The sequence below is a fragment of the Penicillium verhagenii genome (assembly GCF_028828195.1).
Source record: "Penicillium verhagenii strain IBT 33310 chromosome Unknown utg000005l_segment0_segment0, whole genome shotgun sequence".
Classification (NCBI taxonomy): Eukaryota; Fungi; Ascomycota; class Eurotiomycetes; order Eurotiales; family Aspergillaceae; genus Penicillium; species Penicillium verhagenii.
In genome coordinates this window covers 4,510,235-4,538,151 of record NW_026643169.1, presented here as the reverse complement: position 1 = coordinate 4,538,151, position 27,917 = coordinate 4,510,235, and the positions used below count along the sequence as shown (strand labels likewise).

Sequence of the window (27,917 nt, the reverse complement as noted above, 5' to 3'; positions counted from 1 at the left end):
TGCGTCATGTGCTCCGAGAATTCAAGTGTCAATCTCGGCTAGATCCTTCAAAGCTCAGAGACAGTCTCGTCGTCGTTTTCCCATTCAGGCAACTCACGAGCAGGAATATGCTGACGCAAATATTCAAGGACAGCATCAGTCCCTTTCGCGACGGTTTGCCATCGTGGGACCCGGAAGCGATTACCTGCAACCTCAAACCGCATCAGGGCAGATCCAGTACCCCAGTTTTGTGAAGAGCGCTCGGCGCCTAGCAAACCAATCTTTGGCGGAAGGTGGTCAATATCGTTGTTACCAACATCCAAGACTTGTAAACCTTGCACAGCCTCGAAATCCAATTGAGTCAACTTGTTATCAGAAACAAGGAATGTTTTAAGCTCTGGGTATATCTGCCGAGCCTGTGGGAGTGTCCCGGTCAAGCGGTTGTTGGAGGCGTCAAGGAAGGTAAGTGATGGGGCTCGAAGATTGGCCAGAAGGGACTCTAGTGTAGTCAAAGTGGTGGCACTGACGTTGAGAGATTGAAGTTTAGGGAGCTCCAATGCGGATGGCAGAGGCTCAGAGCTATGCAACGGATTATGTGAAAGGTCAAGCTCAATCAATCCTTGAGCAAGCATGCTGAGGGCGGGAACAGGAAAGAGGCGTAATTCGTTATGCTGCACATATAGGCAACGCACGTCTTGCGCGTCGATCAATGATAGATAGTCTGTTTCCAGGTCCTTTAGATCAGAGTATGACCGGTCAAGGACCCCTCGAGGCTTGATTTTCCATCCGCTCTCCAATGCTGGGGTTTCTGGCGCAAGCGTGAACTGAGTAGCCACAGAGCCCTCGTCATCCGTATCCTGAGGGTCAGGCTCACATCTGTTGCGCATGACCAGCTTGATGTTCTCTGTATCCATACTCAGAAGCTTACGATCACGGAGTGGATTGTTCGAGATCCGGAAAGTGGACAGTTTCTCCATGAGTCCAATTTTTTCATCCACAACGGAGATGTCATTGCCGGTGAAATCCGCGGTTTTCACATTTTTGAGGTCCACAAACCCAGCAGGAAGCCCTGCAAGTTTGTTGCTATCCGCGGACAGGAGTATGAGTGACTCCCATGAGGACATGCAGGGTAAACTCTTGATACGATTGACGCTGATAAGTAGGCTGTGGAGATTGGGCAGAGACAGAATATCGCTGGCAGAAAAAATCTCAATGGCGTTGTTTGCAATGTTCAACGACTGCAAATTATCGAGTCGATCCACAGATGCTGGCATCAGGGTACCAGTCAGTTTGTTTTTGGGAGCGCTCAGCGTGCTGAGTGGAACTCTACTGAGTGCATCAAACGGCAAAGATGACAATTGATTCTCGCCGACGTCCAGTGTTTTGAGGTTCTTGAGCTCGCCTAGTTCTTCAGGCAGCTCGGTTAAAGCATTGCCACGAAGATCCAAGGTCTCTAAATTCTGGAGACTACCCACAGTCGAAACCAGCACGCCCTTTAACTTGTTGTTTGCAAGTTTTAGATTGACTAGAGATGGTAACTCCATGATAGTAGCAATCTGATCCATGGTCAAAGCATTGTTCGATATATTCAGGAAACGAAGGTTATGCAGTCTCTTAAGTCCCACAGGGAGAGAATGCAGCAAGTTGCCGTGGAGGTCTAATGATTCAATACCACCAAACTGTGGACCTCGCTCGTCGCTATCCGGATCAATGTCTGCGGAGTCAATGTCTGGGAAAACTGCATCCGGTATTTCGGAAAGCTCGTTGTCAGCAGCAATGAACTTGACCAGGTCTACGTTCTCAAACCAGTTGGATGTGCTGTTAGGATCAAATTCGTACATGGCGAGCACCTCTTGAGGAATTTCACTCAATGACATTGCTGCAATGTTCAAAGTCCCCGAGGCACGCGCACCTTCCACGCGCTTCCGGAGGACATTGGTACTTGAACCCTTTGGTAATTGATTGAACGGGTCCTCGGGATCTTTAGCATCGAATGAAGCAGCCGGTTGAGCCTCCGGAACAGTCACTTGTTTCTTCTCCGTTGCCGCAGCTGCCTTTCGAGCTGCCTTGGCCTTTGCAATGCTTTCCCGCAAAGCGTTGGATGACTTGGAGACTTTTCTTAATTCGTTTTGGGCCTGCTGCTCTGGAGTGGGTTCGTCTTGCAGGGTTGACGAAGCAGACACATATCGCGAGGCGATTGATGGAGATCTTAACGCAGAGGGTGATTCTGCCTGGGATTTTCTAGTCTTTCGGATCTGAAGAGGACGCTCTGGTGGACCCATGTCTGACTGAGTAGTAGGTTTTGAAGATGCGGTCGGAGAAGGGCGAGCATGCGAGACTTTCGGGGTAGCAATGCTCTTCTTCGGCGGTGCGCTGTTTCCATAGACAGTGCTAAGTGCTGGGATACTCTGTCTTTTGGTGGGCCTCTTCAATTTCGAAGGACTGTCTATAATATCGGTACTGCCCGTTGGTAAGCCAGTTGATGTGGCCAGCGAAGGACGTGACTTGGATGGAAGACGAAGTTTGGAAAGTGGTTGCGATAACAAATCGCCATCATTGCCGTGGTTGGATGACAATCGTGATGGAGATCGCGAATAGTTCGACACATTGGATGGCGTCCGAGAGGGGGAACGGATTGGACTAGAACCATTGAAAAAACTAGTCTGTCTTTTGGCGGTCGCCGGCGATGGTGGAATATGCGCTAAAGTCTCGACCGTCCGCTCCGATAGCGATGAAAGTGAGGGGCGTGTACGGCCGCGGGGCTCTCCCGTTATGCTTTCTTCCTCTCCGACCACCGAGCCCACTTCGTCTGGTATAGATGTTCCATCTTCGCTTGAAAACTCCTCTCGATTAGGTAGTAGAGTCTCTACTCGATGCTTCGATGGCGAGTAGCGTGTAGTTGGCTTTTTGAGCAACGACTCGTAGGAAGGTCTTCTCAGTCGTCTTTCGTCCAGGCCAGGATCGGCCTGCAATCGATCTCGGGAAGGAGAGGGGCTAATAGACTTCGATGCGGTGGTAGTGGGTAACGGTAGCCGAGAAACCAGTCGTGGAATGCCACTGGCAGGACGGGTAACTTTTGGTTGACCTTCTTCCATGGCGCCGAAAAGGTTGGTTTTCAGATGAAACCCCTCAGGGAAGTGTTACCCAGGTATGTTTAGGGACCAATCACCAATCAGGATAAAAATGTCGGAAGAATGACGGGAAGGGTCTATAAGATTCAATGTTGGATTTTGCCAGGCCCACTTTGCCGAAGTGTTCGCTTTTCCCAGTCGAATAGGATTGTTATAAAGTTGAAGTTGTTTATATTTACTTTCCACTTTCCACTTTCATCCGCGTGTTCACGCGATTATCATCGATAGCGGCCTTAGGCAGCGAACCCATCCCCACTAGCTTTGTCTAGCTCGGAGTTGAAAGGTCTTTCAATCCTATGTGTCTAAATGAAACCAAAAATTGCACTCATTTGATATTATAACAGGCCAAAACGAGCTGCCAATTGAGCACTTGAGCTTCATGAAATCTCTGCTCCAAGTGGAAAACAAAAGGTCATGCATGAATCGAGTCAACATTTGAACGCAATATAACTTTCAACACCTGATACTGTCTATACCATGTTTCTTCTCTCCTCATAGTTACAAGGTAATTCCAAGTTTCAAGACACTTATAATATCTCAAGTGCTGGATATGAGCTTCGTGCTTCAACTTTGATGCTCTCCACCAGTAGATTGCATTAGCGCTTGCCGTGCCTGGTGTACCCACTTTCTCATCGAGAAAAAAAGTCGGCTCCATCGGCACTCCGTCATCTATACTATTAATTAATATGCGGTTCTAGGTAAAGACCTGGGATATTGAAGAACGATCGAATATGTTTTTATTTTATTTTATTTTATTTGTATTTTGTTTCTAGCCTTACTCGGTTTACCATACCAATGGGGGCATCTTCTACCACGCCATGGAGAAAACTGATCTTAAAGCTTCACGGAATCAATACGTATACAGCACGAATAGGTGGTGATTCGCTGGTCTTCTGTAACCTTCTATAACCTGAGAGATGAGTGTCTTTGGGATGCAAGGGAGGGACTTTCTTACAAGTTTGAATTTTTGTAGTCTTGCGGCACTATGGAGTAGTGATGTCAATATGTAGATTTCAAATGAGGTTTTTATTTGGAAGTTTCCCACTAGGGCAATATATTGAATCCTTCGAATGACCAATTTATTCGAATCGATGACATATACCCCGTACCATGCCCATTAGATGTGCCAAAACATGGAACTTGTTTCATGCATAAGGACGTGCACGATAGAAAGAGAGAAAAAAAAATAGCCAAGCTTATCGGTTGCCAGCCCAACCTGAATCCATCGACGTCGTTCACGGCTGTTTACTTGCCCTGAGCGTCCCGTGATCGTCAACCTAAGCCGCATGGAGGAATGTGGATTCGAACTGGCAGTATTCTGGGGCTCTGATTGGCTGGTGAGTCAGAAATCGTTGATCGAGGCTGGGCACTTGGTCCCCAGCCGCATTTCGCACTTCGCCGTTCCCAGCCCCCCCTCCTCCACGATATCATACATAGTGCCCACTTTCAACTCCTTCACATCCCCTACCTTGTTAACCCGACCTCAATTCCTATATTGAACCTGTTTGAATCCTCTTTCGCTTGTTTACCGTACTTTCTCTCTTCAAGTGCTTATCACCGCCCTATCAATCTCCGGTATGCGCCCGATCGCTTATCACCTTTATCAGATTGCACGATAAACTAACGCATTCCAGTGCGAGGATTTACTTCCCCACGGTTGACTCCTTGTCTGATCACATATCAAATTGACTTCCTCGGTCATGTCTCAACCCACTCGCTCATCTCAAAGTCCCCTCGCTGCACCGGCTGAGATACTTGTCCCGTCAACTCCACCCCGTCGTGCCACTTTGTCTCCATCCCCAGATCTCAGTGCTGCGGTCAAGGATCGCTCCCCCTCCGACATGAAGTTTCACTCCCCACCACATCTCTCTTCATCCGACATGACACCGCCACCTTCTACTCAGATCCCCGGAGCACCTCTCCGCCGGACCCACTCTCGCTCCATCAGTCCCTCACTAGCCACCCCAGCCGACTTGGACAAGTCTCTCTTCGAGGCTTATGGCGCATCGGAGAACCTCCCAACAATTGAAGAAATCGACAAGGCAGACGAAACCCAACTTCGGTCCATTGCCAAAGATTTACTCACTGTAGCCCAAGAGGCACGTGTATCTGCCTTACACTTCAAGCTTCAAAATAGCTTAGTATCGTTCGCCAGCAATGAGGCTGTCAAGCGCGCAGAGGTCGAGCACCTTTTGGCTAAGCGCGAGGTCGAAATTCTTCAGAGCGCCGAGTACCGTCGCTCACACCCCACCGAGCCCATAACTCCCAAGCAATCTGTCTCTAACAATGATTACCTGACCGCAATGCAGCGGTCTCGGGAATTGGAAGAGGTCAACACTGTCTTAGATAGACGACTGCGACGAGCTAAGCGAGCCTTTGAGGATGCTACCGCCCAGTCTGCCGAGTTGACTGAACAGAACAACTTGTTGAAGAAGCGTATCGAAGACAACCGTCGTCACTTCTCGCAAATTTACAACTACGGAACCCTTTCTCCTGGCATGCAAAACGAGCTTCACACTATCTGCCGGGGCGAGCACACTGATGGCCTTGCAGCCTTGCTCTTCGCGGATAAATTCACCAACCGCCTCCATGAACCACAGAGCTCTTACAGCGGTCACACCTCAGTTCCAGTCACCCCTAACCGCTCTGTTCGCCAGGGTCGCCAGTACTTGACCCCAGGCCAGATCTCGCATGGCAATCAATATGACAGCGATAGTACTGTTTCACTGTCAGCCGCGGATTCGGAGGACGAACCTGTACAGAGCCGGCAACAAGATTTGCGGCACACTGCCCCAAAAACAAGCACACTTCTTCAAACCAAATTGTTTGGCCAAGTGAAGAAGCCTGGCATGGAGCGCAATACATCGAACAAGCGCAAAGCGAGCTCTGATGAGAGTAACCCAATTATGAAGAAGTCCAGGGCTAGTGGTGGAGTGGGCCTGGGCATTAACACCTAAGACTACTTGTCTCCCCCACTCTCGGCATCTATGCCGATCTCCTATCTTGGATACGATTCATGACCTAGCGCTGCTCTCTTCCCACTTGGCTTGCACCTGATACGACCGGCTTCCCTTTGGAACCATTATGAATGATGTACGAATGTTACGGAACACGGTTACTTTACTTAGCGATATCTGCTTTTGTTCTTTGTTGTCTTTGTCTTCTCTTTTTCTCTCTTTGGGGTCTTATATTGGCCTTGTTTGTGGTCATACTGGCGTTTAAAATTGGTTCTCTGGTTAGATGACTGGGAAGTTGTATTTGGTGAGAAGAAACTTGAATATTCAAGTCCACCGGAATCCCAGTCGTTCGGGCATTTGCTTCAGAATGCATGACTTTTGCATGGCTGTACAATAGGAACAAACAATGAAAAACATGAAAAAACAGTATAATCTTCATTCTCTTGGCTTTTCTAGTATGACAAAGAAGTAAAATCATCATCGATCATCGATCATCTGTTAGTTTTATTATTATATACTTGCTAAGAACATCAACGTTGGAATATACGCAAGATGCATGCTTTTTTCTTACTGTAGATCCCCAGAAACGGAAGCGGTCCAGTCTGCTGAGTCATCCACAATGGACCACGGCAGATATCCCGGTTAGGACTAGTTAGGGCTCGCTAAGCGAGGCGGTCAGAGGCAAAGCGGGCCACACGAAAAATGGCAACTTCAGAGTTTCTGCCGTTGAAGGGAGATTTGACCAGCAACCCTCCGACGACCATCACCGGCTCGATCCCCATCCGTCACCATGGTGCGTTCCCCTCGATTCCCGTTTGCGAATATGTGTTGGAAATGAATGGACCGCCTCGATCGACATTTCAGGCGTGGTTGAGACTGGCGGAACTCGATGGCTGATGGATTTGTCTTCGGAATATAGGCGATCAAGCACAACAACCAGATTCAGAAGAACCGTGAGTCACCCCCGATGAACTTCAAACATGCGCTCTCTCCCACTCGACAGCAAATTGGAAAAGACTGCGATCGAAACGAACCAGGTTAACTAACAATTTTCAATAGACTTCCGCAAGGATTGGCAGAAGCGCGTCCGCGTGCACTTCGACCAGGTACGATCTCGAAAAATCTTTTCCCACCAACAACATCGTCCTACCGAGTTATATCTACCGACAGGAATTGATTGGAAGTGGGAGAAAAATGTTCGAAGGAATTTGGCCGACTAACATGGATTTTTTTTTTGCGACTTTAGCCCGGCCGGAAGCACCGTCGTCGTGAGAACCGTCTCGCCAAGGCTGCCGCCGTCGCTCCCCGCCCCGTCGACAAGCTGCGTCCCGTTGTCCGTTGCCCTACCGTCAAGTACAACCGCCGTGTCCGTGCTGGCCGTGGTTTCACCCTGGCTGAGCTCAAGGTAAATTCGACTACTGACCCCTGGTAAAACTTGGAATGGCGACTTATTTCCTCTTTTTCTTATTGTTTAGGAGGCCGGTATCCCCAAGAAGCTCGCTTCCACCGTCGGTATCTCCGTTGACCACCGCCGCACCAACTACTCCAAGGAGTCCTTGGTCGCCAACGTTGCCCGTCTCCAGGACTACAAGGCCCGCCTGATCCTCTTCCCCCGCAAGAGCGGTCAGTTCAAGAAGCTCGACTCCTCCGTTGAGGACGTCAACGCTGTCAAGGCCACCGTTGCCAGCGGCAAGCGTGACGGTATCATCACCAGCGTCAACGCCACCTTCCCCATCGTCAACGCCGCTGAGGAGAACGCCGTCTCTGAGATCAAGCGTGCCGATATCACCAAGCCCGAAGGCTCCGTCTACCGCACTCTCCGTGACGCTCGCTCCGAGGCCCGCCACAAGGGTATCCGTGAGAAGCGCGCCAAGGTCAAGGCTGAGGAGGAGGCCAACGCCAAGAAATAAATGTGTTAATTTTCTGCTCGTGTTGATGATGATGATCGGGTCGGTTTTCAAATCGGGGATGAGTGTACTGTGGCACGGCGTGGCGCCTCTTCCATTTCTCTCAATCTAAATCCCTCTTTTCCCCCTCCTCCTCTCCCCTTGAAACTACCCTTTTTTGTCTCTAAAAAGAAAGAACTCGGAAGATCCTTCGAAATGCAAAACCACCCAATTTTTCTCAATCTCTTCGACAATGTTTCTGGTGTTGGTGTTTTTCTTGCTCTGTCGAGCTTGATCCTGTTGGCCTATGCTGGAAGATGCTATTCCAGAAACGAAGGATCGCAGTTTCTGAAGTTGATATCATCCAGCTGAGTCTGAGGGATGGGAGTTATTGGACTTCCTTGGCCGAGAGGAATGGTAGAGGCCTATGCCATAAAATTATCTTGTAGTTTCTCCGATAAAAAGAGACTTTTCAAGGTTCTAACATCTTCGTACATGTATCCTTGTCTTCAACTTGAAGTTTATACGGCCAACAGTCAAAAATCGGCCTCCAATGTAGTCTGGACTGTAGTATGTAATCCCTAATCAATCTTTGAAGGTACAAACACCGATGTGCACTGGGCATGTTGGGACCTCCTATGTAGTACATATTGCTACATACTACTACATGCAAGCACTTACGGGCTACATAATGTAGGCAAACTCGGAATCTTCCAACAAAGAACCTTGCCCCGAAGGAGTCCACGGGTGCTCAAGTGCTGCCCAGGTGGCTTCAAATGTTCCAAGAGGTTCAACCCTTCAAATGGTGAACCTTGCCCAGCTCTCCAGGGCTGGAGGTGGAAATTTTAAACATTGAATATTCAATGTTCCAATTGGCCCCAGGCTCACGGGTGTACACCCGTGGTTGTTCTCGAGACCTCGGGATACATATAAACATTGAACGTTTGAATGGATCCACCCTCACCCTGGCTTGAGCACTGCCAACATTCAAATTTTTGATTGAGCATGAGTACATAGGTATTGAATCAATTGATACATCAACTGCTAAAATTCTACATATGTACATACTATGTATGGCCTTCGGGATACTACATGTACGTGCTACCTCAAGTGCTACTAGTATTGACTAGTATGTAGTACCTACCGAGAGTACACTGGTACGTATGTATAGATATACTCCAGATGTCCAGTGCTACAAACATTTGAACATGTATTTATGCAAGTTTGGAATTCAGCCCTCCAGGTGCCGGCCACTTTGAACTCTTTGCATTCATTATGATGCTTGCAACATTGAAAAAATAAAATGAAACAAACCCCGTGGTATCTTATCTTAAAAAAGCACGCTCCAAGCCCACACTCTGCGCCACCGCTACCTCGAACAAAAATCAAAATAAACATCAATCATGACCGAACAAAGCGCCAAGGGTGCCCTCTGTGGCCCGGACAACCGCACCAAAGTGGACACCCTCCGCAATGCTCTGTGTAGTAGATTTGTCTTCCCGCAATAGAGCGTGGAAAAGTTTCTTGGCTTCCTGGTCGATCTTCTTGCTGGGTAAACCACTAGAGCTAGATGTGGAAACACTGAGTTCTGGCCGTAGTTGTGGCTCTCCAGTCCAATCATCGATCGACAAAGGATTAGAGAGAAGGACTTGAGGATAGCCTGCCGGAGACTTGGATTTGACAACCAGAGAGCTTCGATCCAGATGCGGTATTAACCGCCGAAGCTCTGAAATCGTAATCACACCAGTCCGAGATTCGGACAACTTGGTTTTCCTGACAACACTGCCGTACTTGTGATCGATGCGTGCCCATAGACGAGCACGAGCTACTGAAGCTTCCCAGTACCGATTGATACCCCAGCACAGCGTTGCAACATCGAGCTTTAAGAGGGAACTGGCTAGGCGAGCGTCGATCCATCGACGAAGTACCTCAGGCACCCTTCGTTTTTTGCTGTCAATACCCGTGGGCACAGACACAGAGATAACGCATTGTGACTCCGGATCTGTCTCATAGACAACAGCAATATTATATAGAGAAGATGGAAAAGGAGGCGGAGGGGTAAAAGTTAGTGTATGTGTCTCAAGGACGGCACTTGTCTTCGAGAGAGTGCTCCGGCTAGTGTTTGCGTGGAGAGCTAGTGGGGCAAACACTGCAAGGTATGATGGTGACTGTGATGAGTCTTTCAAAGCGAATGGGTTTGTAGGTAAAGGCGATGTCGGACGGGTTGGACGGGATACGTTTTTAGAAAATGGAAGCAGGGTGGAAAGTAGTGATGATATTGGCACCGGGGCTCGTTTTGGGACAGGGCGGTTGATGTATGACGATTCCTCTGAGAGCAAACTTCTGCAAAATAGTTAGAGGTATTTGGTCTTGTAAGGGACGCAGGCTGATCATACAAAAAATGGTCCAGTTCCTTCGAACCGCCCTTGAGATTTATGTCGGACTCCATTTTCCCAGTCCATTCCATCAGCTCAGCAACATCATCCTTCAGGTACCTCAGCTCTGCTTTGAGGCTCTTGCGTAATTTGCGCTTCTCTAGAGCAGCTGCAGATAAATCTTCACCAACGGAGCCAGTATCCGAGTCTGAGATTTCTTCAGGGTCATGAGATTGGAACTTCAACGTTTTCAAGGGGCTTTTCTGAAACGTGTCGGTTGCTTTTCGTTTCATTCTTTTTTCGTATCTTCCACTGGGGCTGCTGCTCAACAGCCCAATTGACCGATCCGGTGCCTTTTCCAATCCTAGTTGTGTAGGAGTGGGGGGAAGTTCAGGCTCAAGATCATTGTCATAATTGTCATCCGTAGCGCCATCTAGACCAGTGTATATGTGACTTTCCGTGGCCGTTTCACGTGTTGCACTTCCAAGCTCTGTGGCCAATTGGCCTTCTGGTGTGTTCGAAAGGTCCTGCTCTGCTGGCTGGGGTTGTTTCCGGATAGGCGACCCGAAGAAAAAGTCACCGGGGACAATCTTCTTCGATAGTCTGCGTGGGGGTTTTGTGAATGATTGAACACCGCTAGCACGTCTGCTGGGCGACAAAAGAGGTGCATTTCCAGGTGGCGCTTTCAAGGGACTGGAGGTTCCACTTATTGAGGGTCGAAAGGCTTTGCGACCTCGAAGTCCGATCGGATTTAACGCTTCCTTTTCTCCCTTGCTTTGTTGGGGTTCTGGTTGCCGACTTGGAGACCTGCTGATTGCATGCTCTAGAACTCCGGGGTTTGATTTGGCTAGACTGGACCTTGTGGGGGACTGGAAGGAGGGTCGACGTGAAGGTTTTGTGGGAATAGGTAAAGCAGAGCGCAAAGCGCCTGCATTAATGCCTGGCGCATTGCTGCTTCCCCGACGTTTTGGAGGTGAATTCATTGTTGTGATGTTGACATTGATCCAAACTCGCGCTGAATTCGCGGCGCATAAACATTAATGTTTGCAGTGTTTGCACCTATGACTTAATGGCTTCCGTCTCGGATACAAGATCATCAATCATTTTCCTCCCCGCGAACCATAATGGAGTGCCTCGCGGCGGGTCGACATTCGTTCCTAAGGACGAGAATATCTTCTCGCCCTTTCTCATATAGAGCCGTCCCTCATCTGACTTCGAATCAAAAAAATGCCTCCCTTCCCACCCTTCGGCGCATGGCCCACAACCGACCGGACGCTCATACCCATGGTTCCTCGGAAGAAACCACCGATCATTCCCAAGCATATCCTTTATCGGGGTACTACTCCTTGATATTGAAATCACAATCTCTTTACTCTGGTCAGGGAACCACCGCGCGACAAACCACCCCTCCTCCCGAGGACCAACCAGCGCCTAAGTCCATCAGCGAAGCAAAGACCCCCCAAGAGAAGATGTCTATCGTATTCGGTACACGTCTGGCTGGCCCTGGTCGTGAATCTCGATACAATCCAGGCGAGATGCCTCCGGAATCTCAATGGCAAACGATCAACGGAGTGCCCATTCCACCCCGCCCCGAAGAGCCCGAGAACTGCTGCATGAGCGGCTGTGTACACTGCGTCTGGGATGATTTCCGAGATGAGATGGAAGATTGGGCTGCTAGAGCTGCCAAGGCCAAGGCCAAGGGTAGTATTGAGAAGGGAACTGAGGATATGCGCACCGCTCCTCGAGCAGAGGTTGACTCGGCCAGCCACAGCATGGATGAAGATGGAGGTGGCAGTGAGGCCAATTGGCCCGCGCCAAGTCAAGACGAGGACTTATTTGCCAACATTCCTGTTGGTATCCGAGAGTTCATGAAGACGGAAAAGAGGCTTCGAGTGAAGCACCAGAAAGAAGCAACGGCTTAGATCAATCTTTTTTGGCTTTGATACCCTGTATACGATATTGCGGGAATCTGGATTATGTGTTTAGAACAAGGTGGTGGACACATATATGCATGTATGGCATACAGACTAGTAGTATACTTTAGATTTTGTACATAGAAATTCTTGCCCATGATGTCATGATCATTCCAAATTCGCCTGTGCCAACAATTGATTGAAACATTAAAGAAAATGAGGGACGCGCTTCGTCGTTCCTGACTCCAATACCTCGTAGATACTATGCCCTGGTTAGTACACCCTTCATCACCTAAGATGTTTAAAGATGCACCAGACACACATGCATTGATAGCAAGTCAATTGATTAAAATATCTTTGCAATCTCACTTGCACATGTGAGATTCAAATTCAAGTCTCTCCGCATCGTATTCGGATGGCGCATGCCAAGCCTTCGCCCGAGGTCTCCCCATCTTTAATTCTTTGACTTGCGACACTCCTACCCCCCTGATTGCTTTCTCGTATCAATGAGATAAGACTCAAATCACACCAGCTATTCCTGAGGCCAGGAGCTAAACTTGAAATAACCACGGCAAGGGTGATTGGGCAATTCGCCGCGATGCATATGCGCTTTTTTCCAAGGTTGCGTTGAACACAACGCTCTGCAGTATGACAACAGGAACGAACGCACGCAATTCTATGCGGAGTTTACACCAGACTCTGGCCTACCCCCCAAGCAAATCTATCAACCGTATTTTCCACAGGAAAGCCCGACACTTCAAGTTGCGGCCCTTGTTTCGATATGTTCACACGACCCCGACTCGACTCTTTACTCCATCCCGGCCTGTGATATTTGATTCATTCATTGCTGGGAATGGACCTGAGCTAAAATCACAGAAACCCAGGAAATGCCTTCTCTACCTGCCGAAAAACTTTCAGTGTGTGAATGCCTTCGTCCATACATCCGCCTCGGAATTCTGGCCCCCCACCACAGAGTCCACTCAAAAGTCCCAGAATATACCGTTACCGTTGCTGAATGACTTAAACAATGCACCTGACTCGTTGCACTCTTCTGTTGAGGAAGACCATGGCTTCAAAGACATCAAAGAAGCAGATGCGATGCTTTGGGCATATGAACTTTGGCTCATGAGAGAAGAAGACAAAAGAAAAGAAAATGAAAATGAAGGCAACCTTTGGATCCAAAAGTTTGAGGTATCTCAGATTAACAAGAAGCTTTACGTGCATAGGGAGAGCCTTGATTGCCCAAGTAAACCACAACTGCTAGCTTCAAGATCGGCGATGAGCAGAGTATGTATCGTTTCCCCTGATATTTAAACTTGCTCTGACGGGAAAACGAACAGGAGGAAGCAACCCGCGACGCTCGTCTTTCAATCATTTCAAAGTTACGTAAAACCGATGACTGGGATAAAGATTTGGAGACTCTGGGTTATGATGGGTGTAAAAGCTTTCCTGATGTTCTCGACATTATGACAAATGACCGTTCCAAAATACCATCAGCGATGTTCAAGCAAAAATCTGTTTGCGAGGAGAAGGGAAAGCCTTTGGTACATACTTGCCAGGTGGATTTCTTTATGAATAAACGGATCAAGGACACGAATTTATTTAAAGCCTGCAATCCTATAGATCAGTCTCAAACACCGGTATGTTTCTGATGTACTCAATGAAGAACTCTGTTGGTTTTAACTACTCCATAGGAAATTGCACTGAAAGCAGCTATTCGCCAGTTAGTCATTAAGCTGCAGCTGCTGAAGGCGGGCACACTGGCAGACTTTTTTTGTGACTGGGTACTTTCAGAGCCCAGGGCGAGAGACGTTGACGAAAACGATCTCCAAACTTTCCATCAAATGTTGTCTTTGGGTAGATTCAAGCTTGAACTGGATGGTCACTTATTTTGTCGGGCCAACCTTTTTTTACCCAACAGAAAGAGGCCAATGAGTGCTGTAGTCGGTGAACTTGGAGTTCCAAGGGTTAGTGCTCACTTGTCTTGTATCCAACCGCAGTTGTTTTGAATTCTAACACTGTCTATTAAGCCTGAATTGGAGATGACCGCATTGAAGATTCTTGTATCAAAGCTGAAGAAAACCGACCACTGGAAAATTTCTCGTCCAGCTGTTCATGTTTCTGTGAATGACGAACTAATCTGGGTGTTGAAGGAGGCAAGAAATGATTTACTTCAAGCAGAACAATTCTTCAACCAGGGCCCTCAGCACGCCGTTAAATCGAAGCCGGAAAATTCGGAAAATCCAGGCAATCCGAGGTGGGCAGAAAGCAGATCCAAACAGCTAAGCCATAGTTTGAACACACGACGTCAATCGAAAGATGCAAGCATAGTTGATATTCGGCGTCAACAAGACGAATTACCAGTGGCTCAGATCAAACGCAAGGTCTTGGACCTCATCGACCAACACACCTACAGCATCATTGCTGCCGAGACGGGATCTGGGAAATCTACCCAAATCCCCCAAATGATCCTGGATGATGCAACCGACCAAGGGATTGGGGGGCAATGCCAGGTGATTTGCGTCCAGCCGCGGCGAATGGCCGCACAGCTTCTGGCGGCGCGAGTCTCTCATGAAAGAGGAGAAGCCGTTGGTGATACTGTTGGATGCGTAACTCGATATGATTATCGGAAGCCTGCCAAAGCTGAGGGCAGTATAACATACTGTACTACCGGTATCATGTTGAGCATCATACAGAACAGGCCTGAGATCCTCTCGTCGTTGACCCATATCATGCTTGACGAAGTCCATGTCCGTGACCTTGAAATTGATCTCATCATGCTTTTGTTAAAGCGCTATGTTGATCAATGCCGATTGAATGGTGCTCGTGCACCCAAAATCGTGATCTTAAGCGCCACTATAGATCTTGACTTGTTTTCCTCATATTTCACCAACATTGGGCTCAATGGAGAAAGGATTCCTGCACCGCATATCTCCATCCCGGGGCGTCAATACGAGGTCAATAAGCATCATCTTGACGACGTACTTGATGATATGGCAGCCACCTTTGAACCCGCTATTCTGTCCCGGCTGCTACGTGACCCCGAGACAAAAGAGTTCCTTGATAAACATTATACACGCTTTGGAGATTCCAAAAACTCCAACACTGTGACTACAAACTCTGCCTTGAAGAATGTTTCCAACTTGAACCGCGTTCCAGCTCGAATCGAGGTGGAAGACAAGTTGATACCTTATGGCCTGACTGCTGCATTGATACTCCACCTTTTGACAACAACCACCTCAGGCGCTATCCTAGTTTTCCTTCCAGGTCTGCTGCCTATAAAGAAATTGGAAGAGCGGATTTTGGAGTTTACAGCTATGAATGAATTTGATATCGACTTTTCAAATCAAGATCGGTTCAGGTTATTGAAGTTGCATGCGGCGCTGCCCCATGAAATGGCCAAGTTATCACAGCCGTTTCCAGAATCTTGTCGGAGGGTTTTCCTCTCCACGGATGTGGCTGAGGCCTCCGTCACTATCCCCGATGTGAAGTACGTGATCGATTCTGGCAGGGTGAATAACGTCGTTTACAATCACACGGGGCGTTCTAGTCGACTGGGATCCTTCTGGGCTAGCAAGTCTAGTATCATTCAGCGAGCTGGCCGAGCTGGTCGAGTTCAGAATGGGGAGTACTTTTTCTTGGGAAATAAAACGTCCTTTGATGAACTTCGGAAAATGAAGCCTCCGGCTATTCATCACACTTCTCTGGATAGCGTATGTTTGCGCATGAAAAGCATTGCCCCTGATACTCCCATCCTTGATGTCCTGAAAGGGGCGATTGAGCCTCCTGAGGCCGATGCAGTTGCGCAGGCTATCAAACACTTGGTCGAGAAACGGGCTTTGGATAAGGATGAAAATATAACCGACCTTGGTATTCTTCTCAATCACCTTCCCATAGCCCCATCAGCCGGCAAGCTAATCATCCTTGGTGCTATTTTTCAATGCCTGGAACCGATGCTTATCTTGGCAGCTTTGGAGGAGAAGAGCCTATTTCGCCGACCACTTGATCTTTCAGATGGTGCGGTCATTCGAGAGAAACGTCTTGAATTCGCAGAGCAGAGTCACTCTGACAATATCAGTGCGATCAATGCGTTCAAGGCTATCAGGGATGCTGAACGAGCGAGCAGAGACAGCGCCCGCCAATATGCTGAAACCCAGCATCTTGATTACCGCTGCTATGAATCGGCTCGCGAGTTGGCTAAAGGGCCACTACTGGACTCTCTCAAGAGAATGAGAATCATCGGCAAATCCACTCCGAACGATGATTATGGTCAATTGGGCGGCAAAATCCTCAATGACAACTCGAACTGCATTCCTCTCATCAACGCACTTGTCCTCCACGCCCAATTTCCCCAAGTTGTCGCCCCAATAGCGTCCAAAAAATCAAGCTACTTTAGCAAGAGTGAAGGGTTGAATCTCCTGGCTTGGATGAGCGCTGCTTCCATCAAACCCACGCCTTTAAGCCAGGATCTACTGACGTACCAGGTGAAGATTTCTGGTAATAGACCGGATTTACCCCCTTTGCTGAGAGGAGCATCTCTGGTCAGTCCCTTGACAATGTGTCTCTTTGGAGGACGAATGATCTGGAAAGATGGAAAGTTCCAGATGGACTCTTGGTTGCCACTAGGGGTTAAAATGAAAGATCAAACATACACCTCAAACGATGCTGCACGAGCCATCGTTGAGTTGCATAAAGCTATTGATAAGGTAAGCACAAGATGTGTTATTGTAACTTCCTTTGTTCCTCCTATTAATGTCTCTGACTTTGGCAGACATTGAAAACTGTATATGAGGCACTCGTTCAGCAGCTCTATTCGACGGAATTATACGGTACCCACGAGCCGATGAACGTGAAGCAGATGGTAAGATTGTGGGGTTTGCAAAAGAAATTGCAGAAAGCTGTCCTGGCAACATTAGAGCAAGATCATCACCGCTTTGCCGTTCCTGGCCAAGGAACCTGGGATGAAAATGGGCTTGAGTTGGATGAAGATGGATTCATTCAAGAAGACACCCTAGCCAGGGCAAACAATAGCGAGTTTGACGGTGAGGCTAATGTACAATAAATCTTTTTTTTCTCTAAGTCAAATATTAGCAATGAAACATACTATTGACATTAATATTTGAAATATCCTTCTCCTTGTATCTATACCTAATAGGTACATAGTATCTACCTAGCAGGTATGTACCTCGCCTGGAGTTCCTGTTTGCACATCTTGATCCCTGGACCTGATGTTTGCATATTGCTTCAAGAAACTGTAGATTTCTCCAAATTTTTAAGAAGAAAAATAAAAATTTTGAATTTCCTTTCTTCGAACATGATTCAATCTGATTCAATTGATAGCTCTAGACCTACTATATAATATGTACCAAGCTATACTAGTATGTACGTGCTTGCGACTACTAGGTACTAGGTATTTCGGCAACTGGTCTTGTGCATGAAAGCGGCAGGAAGTGGCAGAATACACAGAAGATGCAAACAGGACAAACATCCATGAAACATCCATGAATTACCATTACGCGCAGCTTTACTGAGGCCTTCTTCACCAACACCCCAACGCTTCTTATCATAATGGGAACCTCAAAGGCTCGCCCTGCCGCAAAGGCCCAGAAGGCCTCCCCAGATCTACCTTCGCGACGCTTGCCCGACAAGACCTTCGTCCTAGACAATGGCGCGTACACAATGAAAGCGGGTTATGCTGCAGACCCTAGTCTCTCATCCGAAGATGTGCTATCAGCATGCACCTCTATACCGAATACTCTTGTCAAGACCCGTGACAATCGAATAGTCATTGGCGCACAACTTTCAACACAAGTCACCGACTGGAACGAAGCGGCCTTCCGTCGCCCAGTGGAGAAGGGATACATTGTGAATTGGGAAGCAGAGAGAGAAATTTGGGAGCAGTCCTTTTTTGAAGAGAAAGCAACTGCACGGAACAAGAACCTTCGAATTGCTGCGCCAGAAGATACGACGCTTATCTTGACGGAGGCTCCGAATGCCATGCCTATTTTACAACGCAATGCAGATGAGATGGTCATGGAGGAATGGGGGTTTGGAGGATATGCAAGGTGCCTTGGTAAGGAACATGCCATGATATCAAGCTGTTCATATGGATCTCATTGAGACTGATTGATATTTCCGTCCAGGGCCAACCCTTAATGCTTGGAACGAGCTCCACACTTTGTTCGGAGACTCGCTGACCAGCAAGTCCGACTCCGCCATTTTGCCTATGGATTGTCTTCTTGTTGTGGACTCTGGCTACTCACATACAACCATAACCCCGGTTTACAAAGGTCGAGCTTTGCAACGTGCAATCCGGCGTCTCGACATTGGCGGCAAGCATCTTACAAACTACTTGAAAGAAATTGTGTCAATGCGGCAGTATAACATGGTGGATGAAGCATACATCATGAATGAAGTCAAGGAGGCTGTCTCCTTTGTGAGTAACGATTTCAAGGCGGATATGGAACGGACCTGGAAAACCAAGATCAAGAACCAGGTGGATGAAAGTGTGGTGGTGGATTACGTTCTGCCAGATCCAAATGCAGGGAAAAAGGGCTTTATGCGGCCACATGATCCCCTTTTACAAGCCAAAAAGAAGAAAGGTGCATCATCTGGTCTCAGCGCCGAGGTTTTGTCTGAGGACGTGCTTGTTTTAGGCAATGAGCGCTTCAGCGTTCCGGAACTTCTGTTCAACCCGGGCGACATTGGGATGACCCAGGCTGGAATACCCGACATGATTCTTCAAAGCCTATCGGTTCTTCCTCCTGCATTACATGCTGCCTTTTTGGCCAATGTGCTGGTTGTTGGTGGCAATGCCTCAATCCCGGGCTTCATGGAAAGATTGTAGGTTACCGTTGGTTTGATGAAAACGGGGACCAAATGTGCTGACAATTTCTTTCTTCTCTCTGTAGGGAAACCGATTTACGCCCTATTGCGTCAGCTGAGTGTGTTGTGCGTGTGCGCCGCGCTCAAGAGTATGTTGCCCGAGTTCTAACCCCAAAGACCTGTCTTGGCCATAGGGAATCATACTGATTAATCTTGCAAACAGTCCCATCTATTCTACCTGGCTAGGAGGATCCCGCCTTGCGAACAATCGAGAGGAGTTGAGTAAAGTTGCAATCACCCGAGAGGAATATCAAGAATATGGATCTGGATGGGCTGGTCGTCGATTTGCTGGCACTGTTTAAAGACGGGTCTGCAACGGAGCAGGATTTATGATGAGGTCATTTCTCGGAGTTGGTTATGAAGAATATTGATTACAGTGCATCAGTGATACCCCTTGTTTTCTAGTGATGTTGTTAACATTTAACATTGAATACGTTTGAAATATGACTGGACGCATACTAGTATGCTTACCATGGTTTATCTCGGAATTTCCCTTGGTTGCAGTTGGATAGCGGAAACCTTGACACCTTCGTACTCAAAATCAAGTAGTCCATTACATGATGCCAGCCTGACCCGTTCACATATCCCAACTCGACACCAAACCGTGGGAAATCGGGGGTTTCCCTAAAGAAAAAGTTTGTGCGTAGAGGCCTGCGGAATCTTCCTTAGATTATAATCTCGTTCAAAAGGTATCGTAATCTCTCAAACCAATATTTATGAAGGCCCCATTGTCTGTTGAATCTTCTCGTCGACTTTAGTTACTAGTAGTAATCACCAATGCAGCAGGGAGAAAACACAGCAAGAGATTCTGTGGCTCAACAGGCAGGATTGGGCTCTTCTCCAAATGGCAGGTCCATGATATCCACAAGGGAGCAACCACCGTCTTCACCAAAAACTTCGATTCTCTCAAAAATGTTCCAACTATTCTTCGATACGATTGGTGCCTATGACCCCAAGAAGCCCCAAGCACCAAAAAAAGAGCCTAAGCGCCCAGCGAGTACGAAAACGACAAATTCCACTGCGCAGCCAGCAGCCCCCGCACGAAGCGCAGATTATACTTCAGAAAACCAACATCCGAGACTTGCAACGAAGATCGGGTTAGCACAACGGCTGAGGAAAGCCTGGAAGGATGTAATGCCTCCTAGAGAGTCAGTGTATGTAACAATTTACGGCCCATAACCTACTTGAATTGACAATCATTAGGGAATGTATAGGTTGCACTAAAGAAATTCTGGCTATTAAGACCATAGTCGCTCCATGCGGACATAAATACTGCCGGAGCTGCATATTCATGATGGCGTATACATCCATGAAAGACATAACTCTATTCCCGGTGCGATGCTGCAGACAGGAGATCCCCGCGGAAGAAGTGGCATCAGCAATGAAATATCGCGATGGAAAGCGCTACAGACTACGAGTCGTTGAACATGCATTTCCGCCATCCGAGCGCTGGTATTGTCCGCACATATATTGCAGTCGATGGATTCACCCTCGCAGTTTTGAACCGTCTAAGCCACCGGAATGCCCCCATTGCCATGTCCAGATTTGCCCCAAATGTCGCGACCTGGCGCACGGTTCCCGCGAATGTAGTGTTGATACTTCATTGCATGATTTGCTTAAGCTGGCACGAAAGAAGCACTGGCAACGATGCTATCATTGTCATGCAATGATCGAGAAGATTGATGGATGCAATCAGATAAAATGTCCTGTTTGCGAAGTCAAATTTTGGTATGTTTTAATTCCTGGTTTCGCAATACCGAGACTCCAACTTTGAGAGAATGAATGCTTATATCAGATCGCCACTAGTTACTTCTGCTCCCAGCCATGGGAGTATTGCTCTCAAGCTTCTTGCAGAAGATTTACCCAAGTAGTCACTGGTACCGCTCAATTTGAGCATATAGGTGGTGATCTTGATGTCACTGCGGTGGTTGCTGCAATGGAACAAGCGGAATTGGAAGATGTGTAAATCTTGAAGAATGGTACTTGGTATACCGAAGCCTGTGGCAGACAGTAGGCGAAGATACAGAATCATTTTTGAATGGGTAGGAAAAGGCCCAGATCGACCAAAATATGCATGTAGTATGCTACTGAACTGCCTCCAGGGTTTGACAAAAACCAGAATGGTCCCCGGGTCAACTGAAAGCTTCATGGATGAGATTGATATGAACTGAACCAATAAATTGCTATGTAAGAATGGCCATATTCAACAAGTGTTTATGATATTAGCATACAGATCTGTGTCTGAAATGACACCAAGCCGGTATCGTCAACATCGTGAATGGTCCGGCGACACGATTAGTACTCATAGAAACCCTTTCCAGACTTCTTGCCCAGCCAGCCAGCATCAACCATCCGACGGAGAAGACCTGCAGGACGGTACTTGCTATCGCCAGATTCTTGGTGCAAGACGTTCATGATTGCCAAACATGTATCCAGACCGATGAAATCGGCCAATGTTAGTGGACCCATGGGAACATTCGTTCCGGTCTTCATGATGTTGTCAATATCCTCACGGCCACCCACGCCGGTCTCCAAACAGATGACAGCTTCATTAATATATGGCATGAGAATGCGATTGGCCAGGAAGCCTGGAGAGTCGGCAGAGACCGAAGCCACCTTGCCCATGCGCTGCACAAAAGCGATGGCGGTGTCCATTGTCTCCTGCGAAGTCTGCAAAGCTCGGATAATCTCAACACCCTTCTGAATTGGGACTGGGTTCATGAAGTGGGTCGATATCACCCGCGACGAAGCTTGAAGGTCTGTCGGATCCGTGGTGGTAGCCGCCGCGATCTTGGTGATGGAGATTGACGAAGTATTAGTAGCCAAGATAGCATGCTTAGGAGCAATTTGAGCGAGCTTGGAGAAGATGGACTGCTTGAGGTCGGGAATCTCGGGAACGGCTTCAATAACAAAGTCCACCGAAGATAGATCGTCCATCTTCAGGGTTGGAATTATAAGCCCGCGGGCCGCATCGGCATCTTCTCGGGTAATGCGTTCCTTGGCAACGTCCTTTTCAAGAAGTTTATCTGGGGCAAGAAATATGTCAATTGTTCAGGTCTTATTAAGTTAGGAACAGTTGAGCGCCTTGGAAAGACTAAGATGCCGATCTTAAACACCTATCTAAGGCTTAAGCGGAGGTCCTTACCCGCAAACTTGAGACCTTTGTCCAGAGAAGCTTGAGAGCTGTCAACCAACGTTACTGGAACCCCAGCCTTTCTTGCTGCGACAAGCGCGATGCCCAGGCCCTATTATTCAATCAGCGATTTGAAATTGCCCACGGAATGTCCTGTATTACCATTTGACCGGCCCCGACCACACCCAATGACTTTACCTCGGCCGCGCTTGTGGCTGCAGTTGAGCTGAAGCCGCGCGCGGCCCTGGGCCCGTTACGGCAGACTGACCGAAGAGAGGTAGCGAACATAATGGGAAACAGGGATATTTTCTGTACAAAATTCAAGAAGGAAAGAAAGGAAGGTAAAGTTTGAAGGGAAAGAGTATACAATTTCACGTGTGATCCCGTTATCCGACGTCATCGGCTATCTTCGGCCTTTTCTTAAAGGCGGTGGCAGTTTCGCCGAACCGCCCGGCAGAAGGAACGCGTCTTGACGCGTTTCCATTTTGAGTTACATTATCACATTTGACTCTCTAAATCCAACCCACCCATTATGGATCAGGACCAGGAGCCCATTGCTCTGGGTCATGATGTCCAGGTTGTTGACCCAGAAGTCCGCGGCCATGTGTATAGCTTGGTCACCGCTGTACGTTTTTATCCCTCTCCCCGCGCTTTGCACTTTACACGTACTTACGCGGCTGTGGTTTTCTAGCTCGGAGGGTTCAATGGCGAAGATGCGGATCGCTACGTATTAGGTGATGATGCATTGGCGTGTTTGCGCGATATCAAGCGGTGGTTGAAACTTCATGATGAGAAGAACAATCGAATGGACGTTGCGCGATGTCTCGGAGAAGCCAATGTAGTTAACGGCGATCTACTTCCGATTCTCTCACTTTGGTGGACCAGTGGGCAAAAAAGCAAACATATGAGTCGCATCGCTCTAGCATGCTGTAGGTGAATACCCGGATAAAAGACGAGATTGGAACGGTGCAGCTGATATAGATACAGTGGAGCTTCTGGTGCCGTTGACCTGGCCGGTCGAGTTCCATAGCCAGATGACTGTCAACCACCACCGTCACACTCCCTACATCCAACAAGCACAAGTTCAATACAAACGAGGCGTTCTCAAGCATGGTGGATCCAATATTCTACGCACTGTTATCCGAATCGCGATTCCTAGCATGGCCTTACCTCGAACCGAGCGAGAAGTCCGAGACGAAGGCATACTCAAACTAATGCTCTACTTTCTACGAAACATCACCATAATATCTCCCAATGCACGCCTAGCCGCCGATGGCGAAGAAGAAGAGACTTCAAGATCCGCTACCATTGATGCATTTCAAGAACAAGATGCATTTGCCCTGTTCCTGACCATGTGCTCCAATGTTGGTGACGACTTCAACCTACAGGACGTGATTTTGCTGGAGATACTATTCCATCTCGTGAAAGGTGTGAATGTCGAGAAACTGTTTATGGACGAGGAGCAGAAAATGGCCAAGGGAGCAAATGAACTGGGTGACCTTTTACGCAAGGAGGGTAAAGTGAAAAGGGAATACACCAGAAATGCGCCAACCCGGCATGGACGCTTTGGAACTATGATCTGGGTCAAGCGAGATGACTCCAAAGTATCTACCGTTTCTGGTCAAAGCATTTTGCGGGATGACCAGACCACCTTCCAAAAGATGGACCAAAGCAAGAAATGGGATAAACCCCAACCTCGTCGCAAACAGGATGATGTGAGCCAAAACAATAACTTTAACATGCCTGCGCATCTGTCTTCATCCGCATCCAAACATTTACGAACATTCGTGGAGGAGTTCTTGGACTCCGGCTTCAATCCTCTGTTTACCCATGTTCGCAAGGCTATCGAGCGTGAAGCGGAGCGAGTTCTTGAAATCAATTCCCGCCAATTTTTCTACACAGTCGGCTGGTTTCTGGAGGCGGAGCGCACTCGGCGGACTCGCCAGTTGAAGAAACACGCGAAGAGTGGAAAAAAGGCCAAGGCCATTGAGCCTGACAGTTACGGCCTGGTTGCCGGCGTTTTGAACCAGGAGACTTTTGTTTCCTTGAATCGTGCTATGCAGAATAGCCTGGACAACAAAGAGTGGGAGGATCTCACAGCACAGATGCGCTGTTTTACCCAAGTTCTGTTGACTGTCCAAGAAATGGCTGTATCGCCGATTGAAGATGACCAGGAAGTTGCAGAAAATATCCAAAACCGTATCTTCTACGAAGAAACGACCCACGAGCGGGTTATCGCCATCATGCGTGGTTATAAAGACCAGGGCTTTGGATACCTGGATGCCGCTACAGAGCTCACACATGTATTCTTGCGAATGCTTGAACGTTACTCCAAGGAAAACGCTGACATGCAAGTGCGATCCCGGCAGAGGGCCAGGCGCAGCAAGAAAAAAGCTGCCCAAGCTAATGGGCAAGACGACGCGGCCGATAACGAGGAAGCACAAAACTCCGAGGACGAAGATTTGGCAGAAGTAAATCTAGCTGTGAAGGAACGTGCTTTTGATTTCAAGCGCTTCGCAGCCAAATTCTGCAATCAAAAATGCGTGGACACCTTCGTTGCCTTTACCGGCTTTTATCGTGAATTGAGCTCGGAGCAATTGAAACGTGCCCATCGCTATTTCTATCGCATTGCATTCAAGCAGGAGATGACTGTATTGCTCTTCCGCTTGGACATTATCAAACTTTTTCATGGAATGATCAAAGGGCCTGGAGGAATAGACTCTAGTGATCCTGTCTTTAAAGAATGGGAGGAGCTGGTCCGCCAACTCATTCGACGACTCATCAAGAAGATCGACCAACGTCCTGCCATGATTACGGAGTTGCTTTTCAGCAAGATGAGCGCCACATCTTTCTACTTGGAGTTTGGACATGAAAAACAAACTATAGCTTCTACTAGGCGCGCGCCAGCTGATTTGGAGTTTACCTCGAAAGAAACAACAACCACCGAAGCCAAGTTGGGAATTGTAGCTGGTGCCCTTGCTCTAGACGGTCGAGCTGATCTCGCAAAATGGGTCGTTGAGGTTTTGAGCTCAGCAGCTAGCGAGAGAGAGTCCTGGGAAGCTCAGGATGAAGCCCGCCGCGCAGAGGACCCTGAGGCTACCAGCACTCCTCACCCCATGATTTGTAAGTTTAACCATATTTTAATTATTGAAGCATCGCAAGGCATATCTAACTTCTCTTTTCAATAGACGTGAAAGCGCGCGACGAGTTTTGCCAGAATGCAATGTTCTCGAATGCGAAGCTTCGACTTCTCATGGGTGTGATTGGGTTTGAAAGAATTGGATTAGAAGATGTGTTTGGTGCGTCATGGGTGATCCCACCGAATTTGACGTCCAGTGATTTGCGAGATGCCATCTCAAATATCAGCCAGACACTTGTCAATCCGATGCCGGAAGGCAGCACTGAAGATCCTCGTACTCTTCTTGCACGGAAGAATATCAGCGCTCGGAATAGTGAAGCTCGAGAGCTCGTGGATGTTAACTTTGGTTCGGAATCGGAAGGTGAAGATAATGTTCCTGATGGATTCTTGTTCCCCCCAAACCCTCGTTCAAAGTCCAATGCTTTGGATGATCTGAAGAAGAAACGAAAGAAGAAGAAGACCAAAATGGCCTCCGAGCATGAGCCTTTGGATGATGAAACCCTAGAGGCTCGTCGAGAATCACGACTCACCAATTCCTTGGCTCGCCAGCAAAAGATCAAGAGTGATCTTTACATCCATCCTAGCGATGAAGAAAGCGACGCGGAAGCGGACGCAGAATTCTTCCGACTAGAGGAAGAACGGCGAGCAGCACAGGCAGAAAATGTCAAGAAGGCTGTCCTTACTGGCGTAGTGGAAAACTCCATTGCCAAGGGGAAAAAGAAGGCGACCACCCGTAAGCGCCAAAGTGACACAGGCGTCTCTACCGCAGCGGAACCAAAGCGACGCCGACGCGGATCCAGCTCCGCCGAGAGTGCTGGAGACAGTGACGGCGATGATGATATCCTTATGGCGGACTTGGAAGCCCAATCGCCCCAATCACCGCAAGAAGCATCCACCATCCACGGACCTCAAGACAACAAGGACACTCCTCTCACATCGGCAGAGGATGAAATGGATTTCGATGAAGACTTTGCAATTAGTCGGAATCGGGATCTTAAGCCTTCTGTGCAGGAAGATGACGCGGACGAGGATGAAGAGGAGGCACCCGTTGTATCATCTCGCCGGCGGGTGGGAGGTTTTGTGATTGATAGTGATTCCGAGTAAACTTGATGACATGTCTGATGACCTGATGAGGCGTTTGGGAATTTCCAAGATGGAATTGTATTCAAAGAATATCTATCTAGTTTCAACATGATAACTACTGTACATTTGCTGTCTAGGCCTCACTGTAGATCATGCATGAATCTTCGAATGTATTCTACCCTCTCCAAAACGAAGAGAATTCCCCCATGGCGGCCTCGAGAGCCTCGTCGTTGATTTGATCATTATCAAGTTCGAATCTTTCAAGGAATTGCAGGGCATGTCTGTCGTCTTGAATTGCTTCCAGAAATAGAAACAAGGTGATTTCAGAAGGCAACTTCCGAGAATAATGCTCATACTGATGTAAAGCCCTTGTAAAACGTTCAATAAACCTATCGTGTTCCTCGTTCTTCTCAAGACGAGTTCTTAAGAGCTTCCGGTACAGACCATAAATGTCTACTAGTATAGATATGAGGGCCTCCCATATAGATGCTTGAGCGCGCGAAAAAAGTCATGCATGGTGGCAAACTCTTCACCGATTCGAGCAGAGACGTCGGGCGAGAGAACACGCCGAATCAAGACTCTGCCTTGGTCGTTGAGGTCGTTGAATTCGAAGGACTGCTTGACAATATCTTCTTTGAAGGCTTTAATATGGGCTTCCGTAATCTTCCCCGGGCCTAATCCAAACGCAACCCTAGTAGAGAGACGCAAAGATTCGTCCGTCACGTTGTCTCCGGCAGGATCTGTGATCTCGCCCCTTGCAATCAGCGGAAGGCGTGGATCCATGAGCTTGAGACCCTTAAATAGCAGTTTGCTCCATTTAACCCAGTCCGAATTTGTGTCAAGTTTAAGAGAGCAAACGCTGTCAAAGATCTCGAAATTAGGGTTGAATCTGGCAAACTCCTGAGTAGAATCCATTGACGGTGACGGTGGTTTTGACGCCATATTACCGTTGGGATAGTCTGAATCGGAAGGCGAATTTGGAGGTGAGTTATCGGGCGATGGCAAAGGTTTTTTACGCTCTGGTGTCTTGAGACCTTTTATGAGAGCGAGTGATGCGGCCAGAAGAAGCTGTTGGGGGTCGTTTTGATGAGGCTGGAGGAGTATGACGGGTTCGAGATGGTTTTTAGTCCTGGTCTGTATCGTCCTTTGCTTCAACGAAGGGTTCGTTTTCGGAATCAGTCGCGATCGGAGATGAATTGTCTTTGGGGCACTGCTCATGGGGTCAATTGATAAACGCAAAGATATTGTTTTGGCAACCTCAATAAGAGGAATGCGCGGAGAGAAAAAAGCTGATAGTTCCGTTGACGCGTGATGATGCCTTGAGTAAACAGGCTCTTGATGAATTGTTAAACGGCCCGAAGTTGGAGTCAACAAAAGGAATTTGTTTTAAGAGCAGGCATCAAACAGGTCCGTAGAGCATAAAGACAGAGGCAAAG

General features: G+C 47.9%; 11 protein-coding genes across 11 annotated transcripts; 7 read left to right on the top strand and 4 right to left on the bottom strand.

Moving 5' to 3' along the window:
- Window positions 1-47: 47 nt before the first annotated feature.
- Window positions 48-3,074, bottom strand: N7466_005189 (uncharacterized protein; the record flags this gene model as incomplete). The annotated part of the gene is made up of 1 exon (XM_057164586.1): window positions 48-3,074. One exon carries the CDS (start codon window positions 3,072-3,074, stop codon window positions 48-50), a length of 3,027 nt encoding a protein of 1,008 aa, XP_057023267.1.
- Window positions 3,075-4,810: 1,736 nt separating this feature from the next.
- On the top strand, window positions 4,811-6,067 carry N7466_005188 (uncharacterized protein; the record flags this gene model as incomplete). Its single annotated transcript, XM_057164585.1, has 1 exon — window positions 4,811-6,067. The coding sequence occupies one exon, from the start codon at window positions 4,811-4,813 to the stop codon at window positions 6,065-6,067; it is 1,257 nt and encodes a 418-aa protein (XP_057023266.1).
- Window positions 6,068-6,857: 790 nt separating this feature from the next.
- Window positions 6,858-7,977, top strand: N7466_005187 (60S ribosomal protein eL13; the record flags this gene model as incomplete). The annotated part of the gene is made up of 5 exons (XM_057164584.1): window positions 6,858-6,860; window positions 6,987-7,020; window positions 7,127-7,173; window positions 7,314-7,472; window positions 7,543-7,977. 5 exons carry the CDS (start codon window positions 6,858-6,860, stop codon window positions 7,975-7,977), a joined length of 678 nt encoding a protein of 225 aa, XP_057023265.1.
- A 1,373-nt stretch (window positions 7,978-9,350) lies between these two features.
- N7466_005186 (uncharacterized protein) lies at window positions 9,351-11,311 on the bottom strand (the record flags this gene model as incomplete). Its single annotated transcript, XM_057164583.1, has 2 exons — window positions 9,351-10,296; window positions 10,350-11,311. 2 exons carry the CDS (start codon window positions 11,309-11,311, stop codon window positions 9,351-9,353), a joined length of 1,908 nt encoding a protein of 635 aa, XP_057023264.1.
- A 141-nt stretch (window positions 11,312-11,452) lies between these two features.
- Window positions 11,453-12,250, top strand: N7466_005185 (uncharacterized protein; the record flags this gene model as incomplete). The annotated part of the gene is made up of 1 exon (XM_057164582.1): window positions 11,453-12,250. One exon carries the CDS (start codon window positions 11,453-11,455, stop codon window positions 12,248-12,250), a length of 798 nt encoding a protein of 265 aa, XP_057023263.1.
- A 2,033-nt stretch (window positions 12,251-14,283) lies between these two features.
- On the top strand, window positions 14,284-17,303 carry N7466_005184 (uncharacterized protein; the record flags this gene model as incomplete). Its single annotated transcript, XM_057164581.1, has 2 exons — window positions 14,284-16,947; window positions 17,013-17,303. 2 exons carry the CDS (start codon window positions 14,284-14,286, stop codon window positions 17,301-17,303), a joined length of 2,955 nt encoding a protein of 984 aa, XP_057023262.1.
- Window positions 17,304-17,809: 506 nt separating this feature from the next.
- On the top strand, window positions 17,810-19,428 carry arp6 (actin family protein; the record flags this gene model as incomplete). The annotated part of the gene is made up of 4 exons (XM_057164580.1): window positions 17,810-18,314; window positions 18,385-19,084; window positions 19,153-19,215; window positions 19,290-19,428. 4 exons carry the CDS (start codon window positions 17,810-17,812, stop codon window positions 19,426-19,428), a joined length of 1,407 nt encoding a protein of 468 aa, XP_057023261.1.
- Window positions 19,429-20,520: 1,092 nt separating this feature from the next.
- On the top strand, window positions 20,521-20,796 carry N7466_005182 (uncharacterized protein; the record flags this gene model as incomplete). Its single annotated transcript, XM_057164579.1, has 1 exon — window positions 20,521-20,796. The coding sequence occupies one exon, from the start codon at window positions 20,521-20,523 to the stop codon at window positions 20,794-20,796; it is 276 nt and encodes a 91-aa protein (XP_057023260.1).
- A 625-nt stretch (window positions 20,797-21,421) lies between these two features.
- N7466_005181 (3-hydroxyacyl-CoA dehydrogenase family protein) lies at window positions 21,422-22,547 on the bottom strand (the record flags this gene model as incomplete). The annotated part of the gene is made up of 3 exons (XM_057164578.1): window positions 21,422-22,152; window positions 22,272-22,371; window positions 22,422-22,547. The coding sequence occupies 3 exons, from the start codon at window positions 22,545-22,547 to the stop codon at window positions 21,422-21,424; spliced, it is 957 nt and encodes a 318-aa protein (XP_057023259.1).
- A 244-nt stretch (window positions 22,548-22,791) lies between these two features.
- tof1 (putative DNA repair protein (Tof1)) lies at window positions 22,792-26,502 on the top strand (the record flags this gene model as incomplete). Its single annotated transcript, XM_057164577.1, has 4 exons — window positions 22,792-22,884; window positions 22,951-23,188; window positions 23,247-25,382; window positions 25,448-26,502. The coding sequence occupies 4 exons, from the start codon at window positions 22,792-22,794 to the stop codon at window positions 26,500-26,502; spliced, it is 3,522 nt and encodes a 1,173-aa protein (XP_057023258.1).
- Window positions 26,503-26,937: 435 nt separating this feature from the next.
- On the bottom strand, window positions 26,938-27,699 carry N7466_005179 (uncharacterized protein; the record flags this gene model as incomplete). The annotated part of the gene is made up of 1 exon (XM_057164576.1): window positions 26,938-27,699. The coding sequence occupies one exon, from the start codon at window positions 27,697-27,699 to the stop codon at window positions 26,938-26,940; it is 762 nt and encodes a 253-aa protein (XP_057023257.1).
- Window positions 27,700-27,917: the final 218 nt, after the last annotated feature.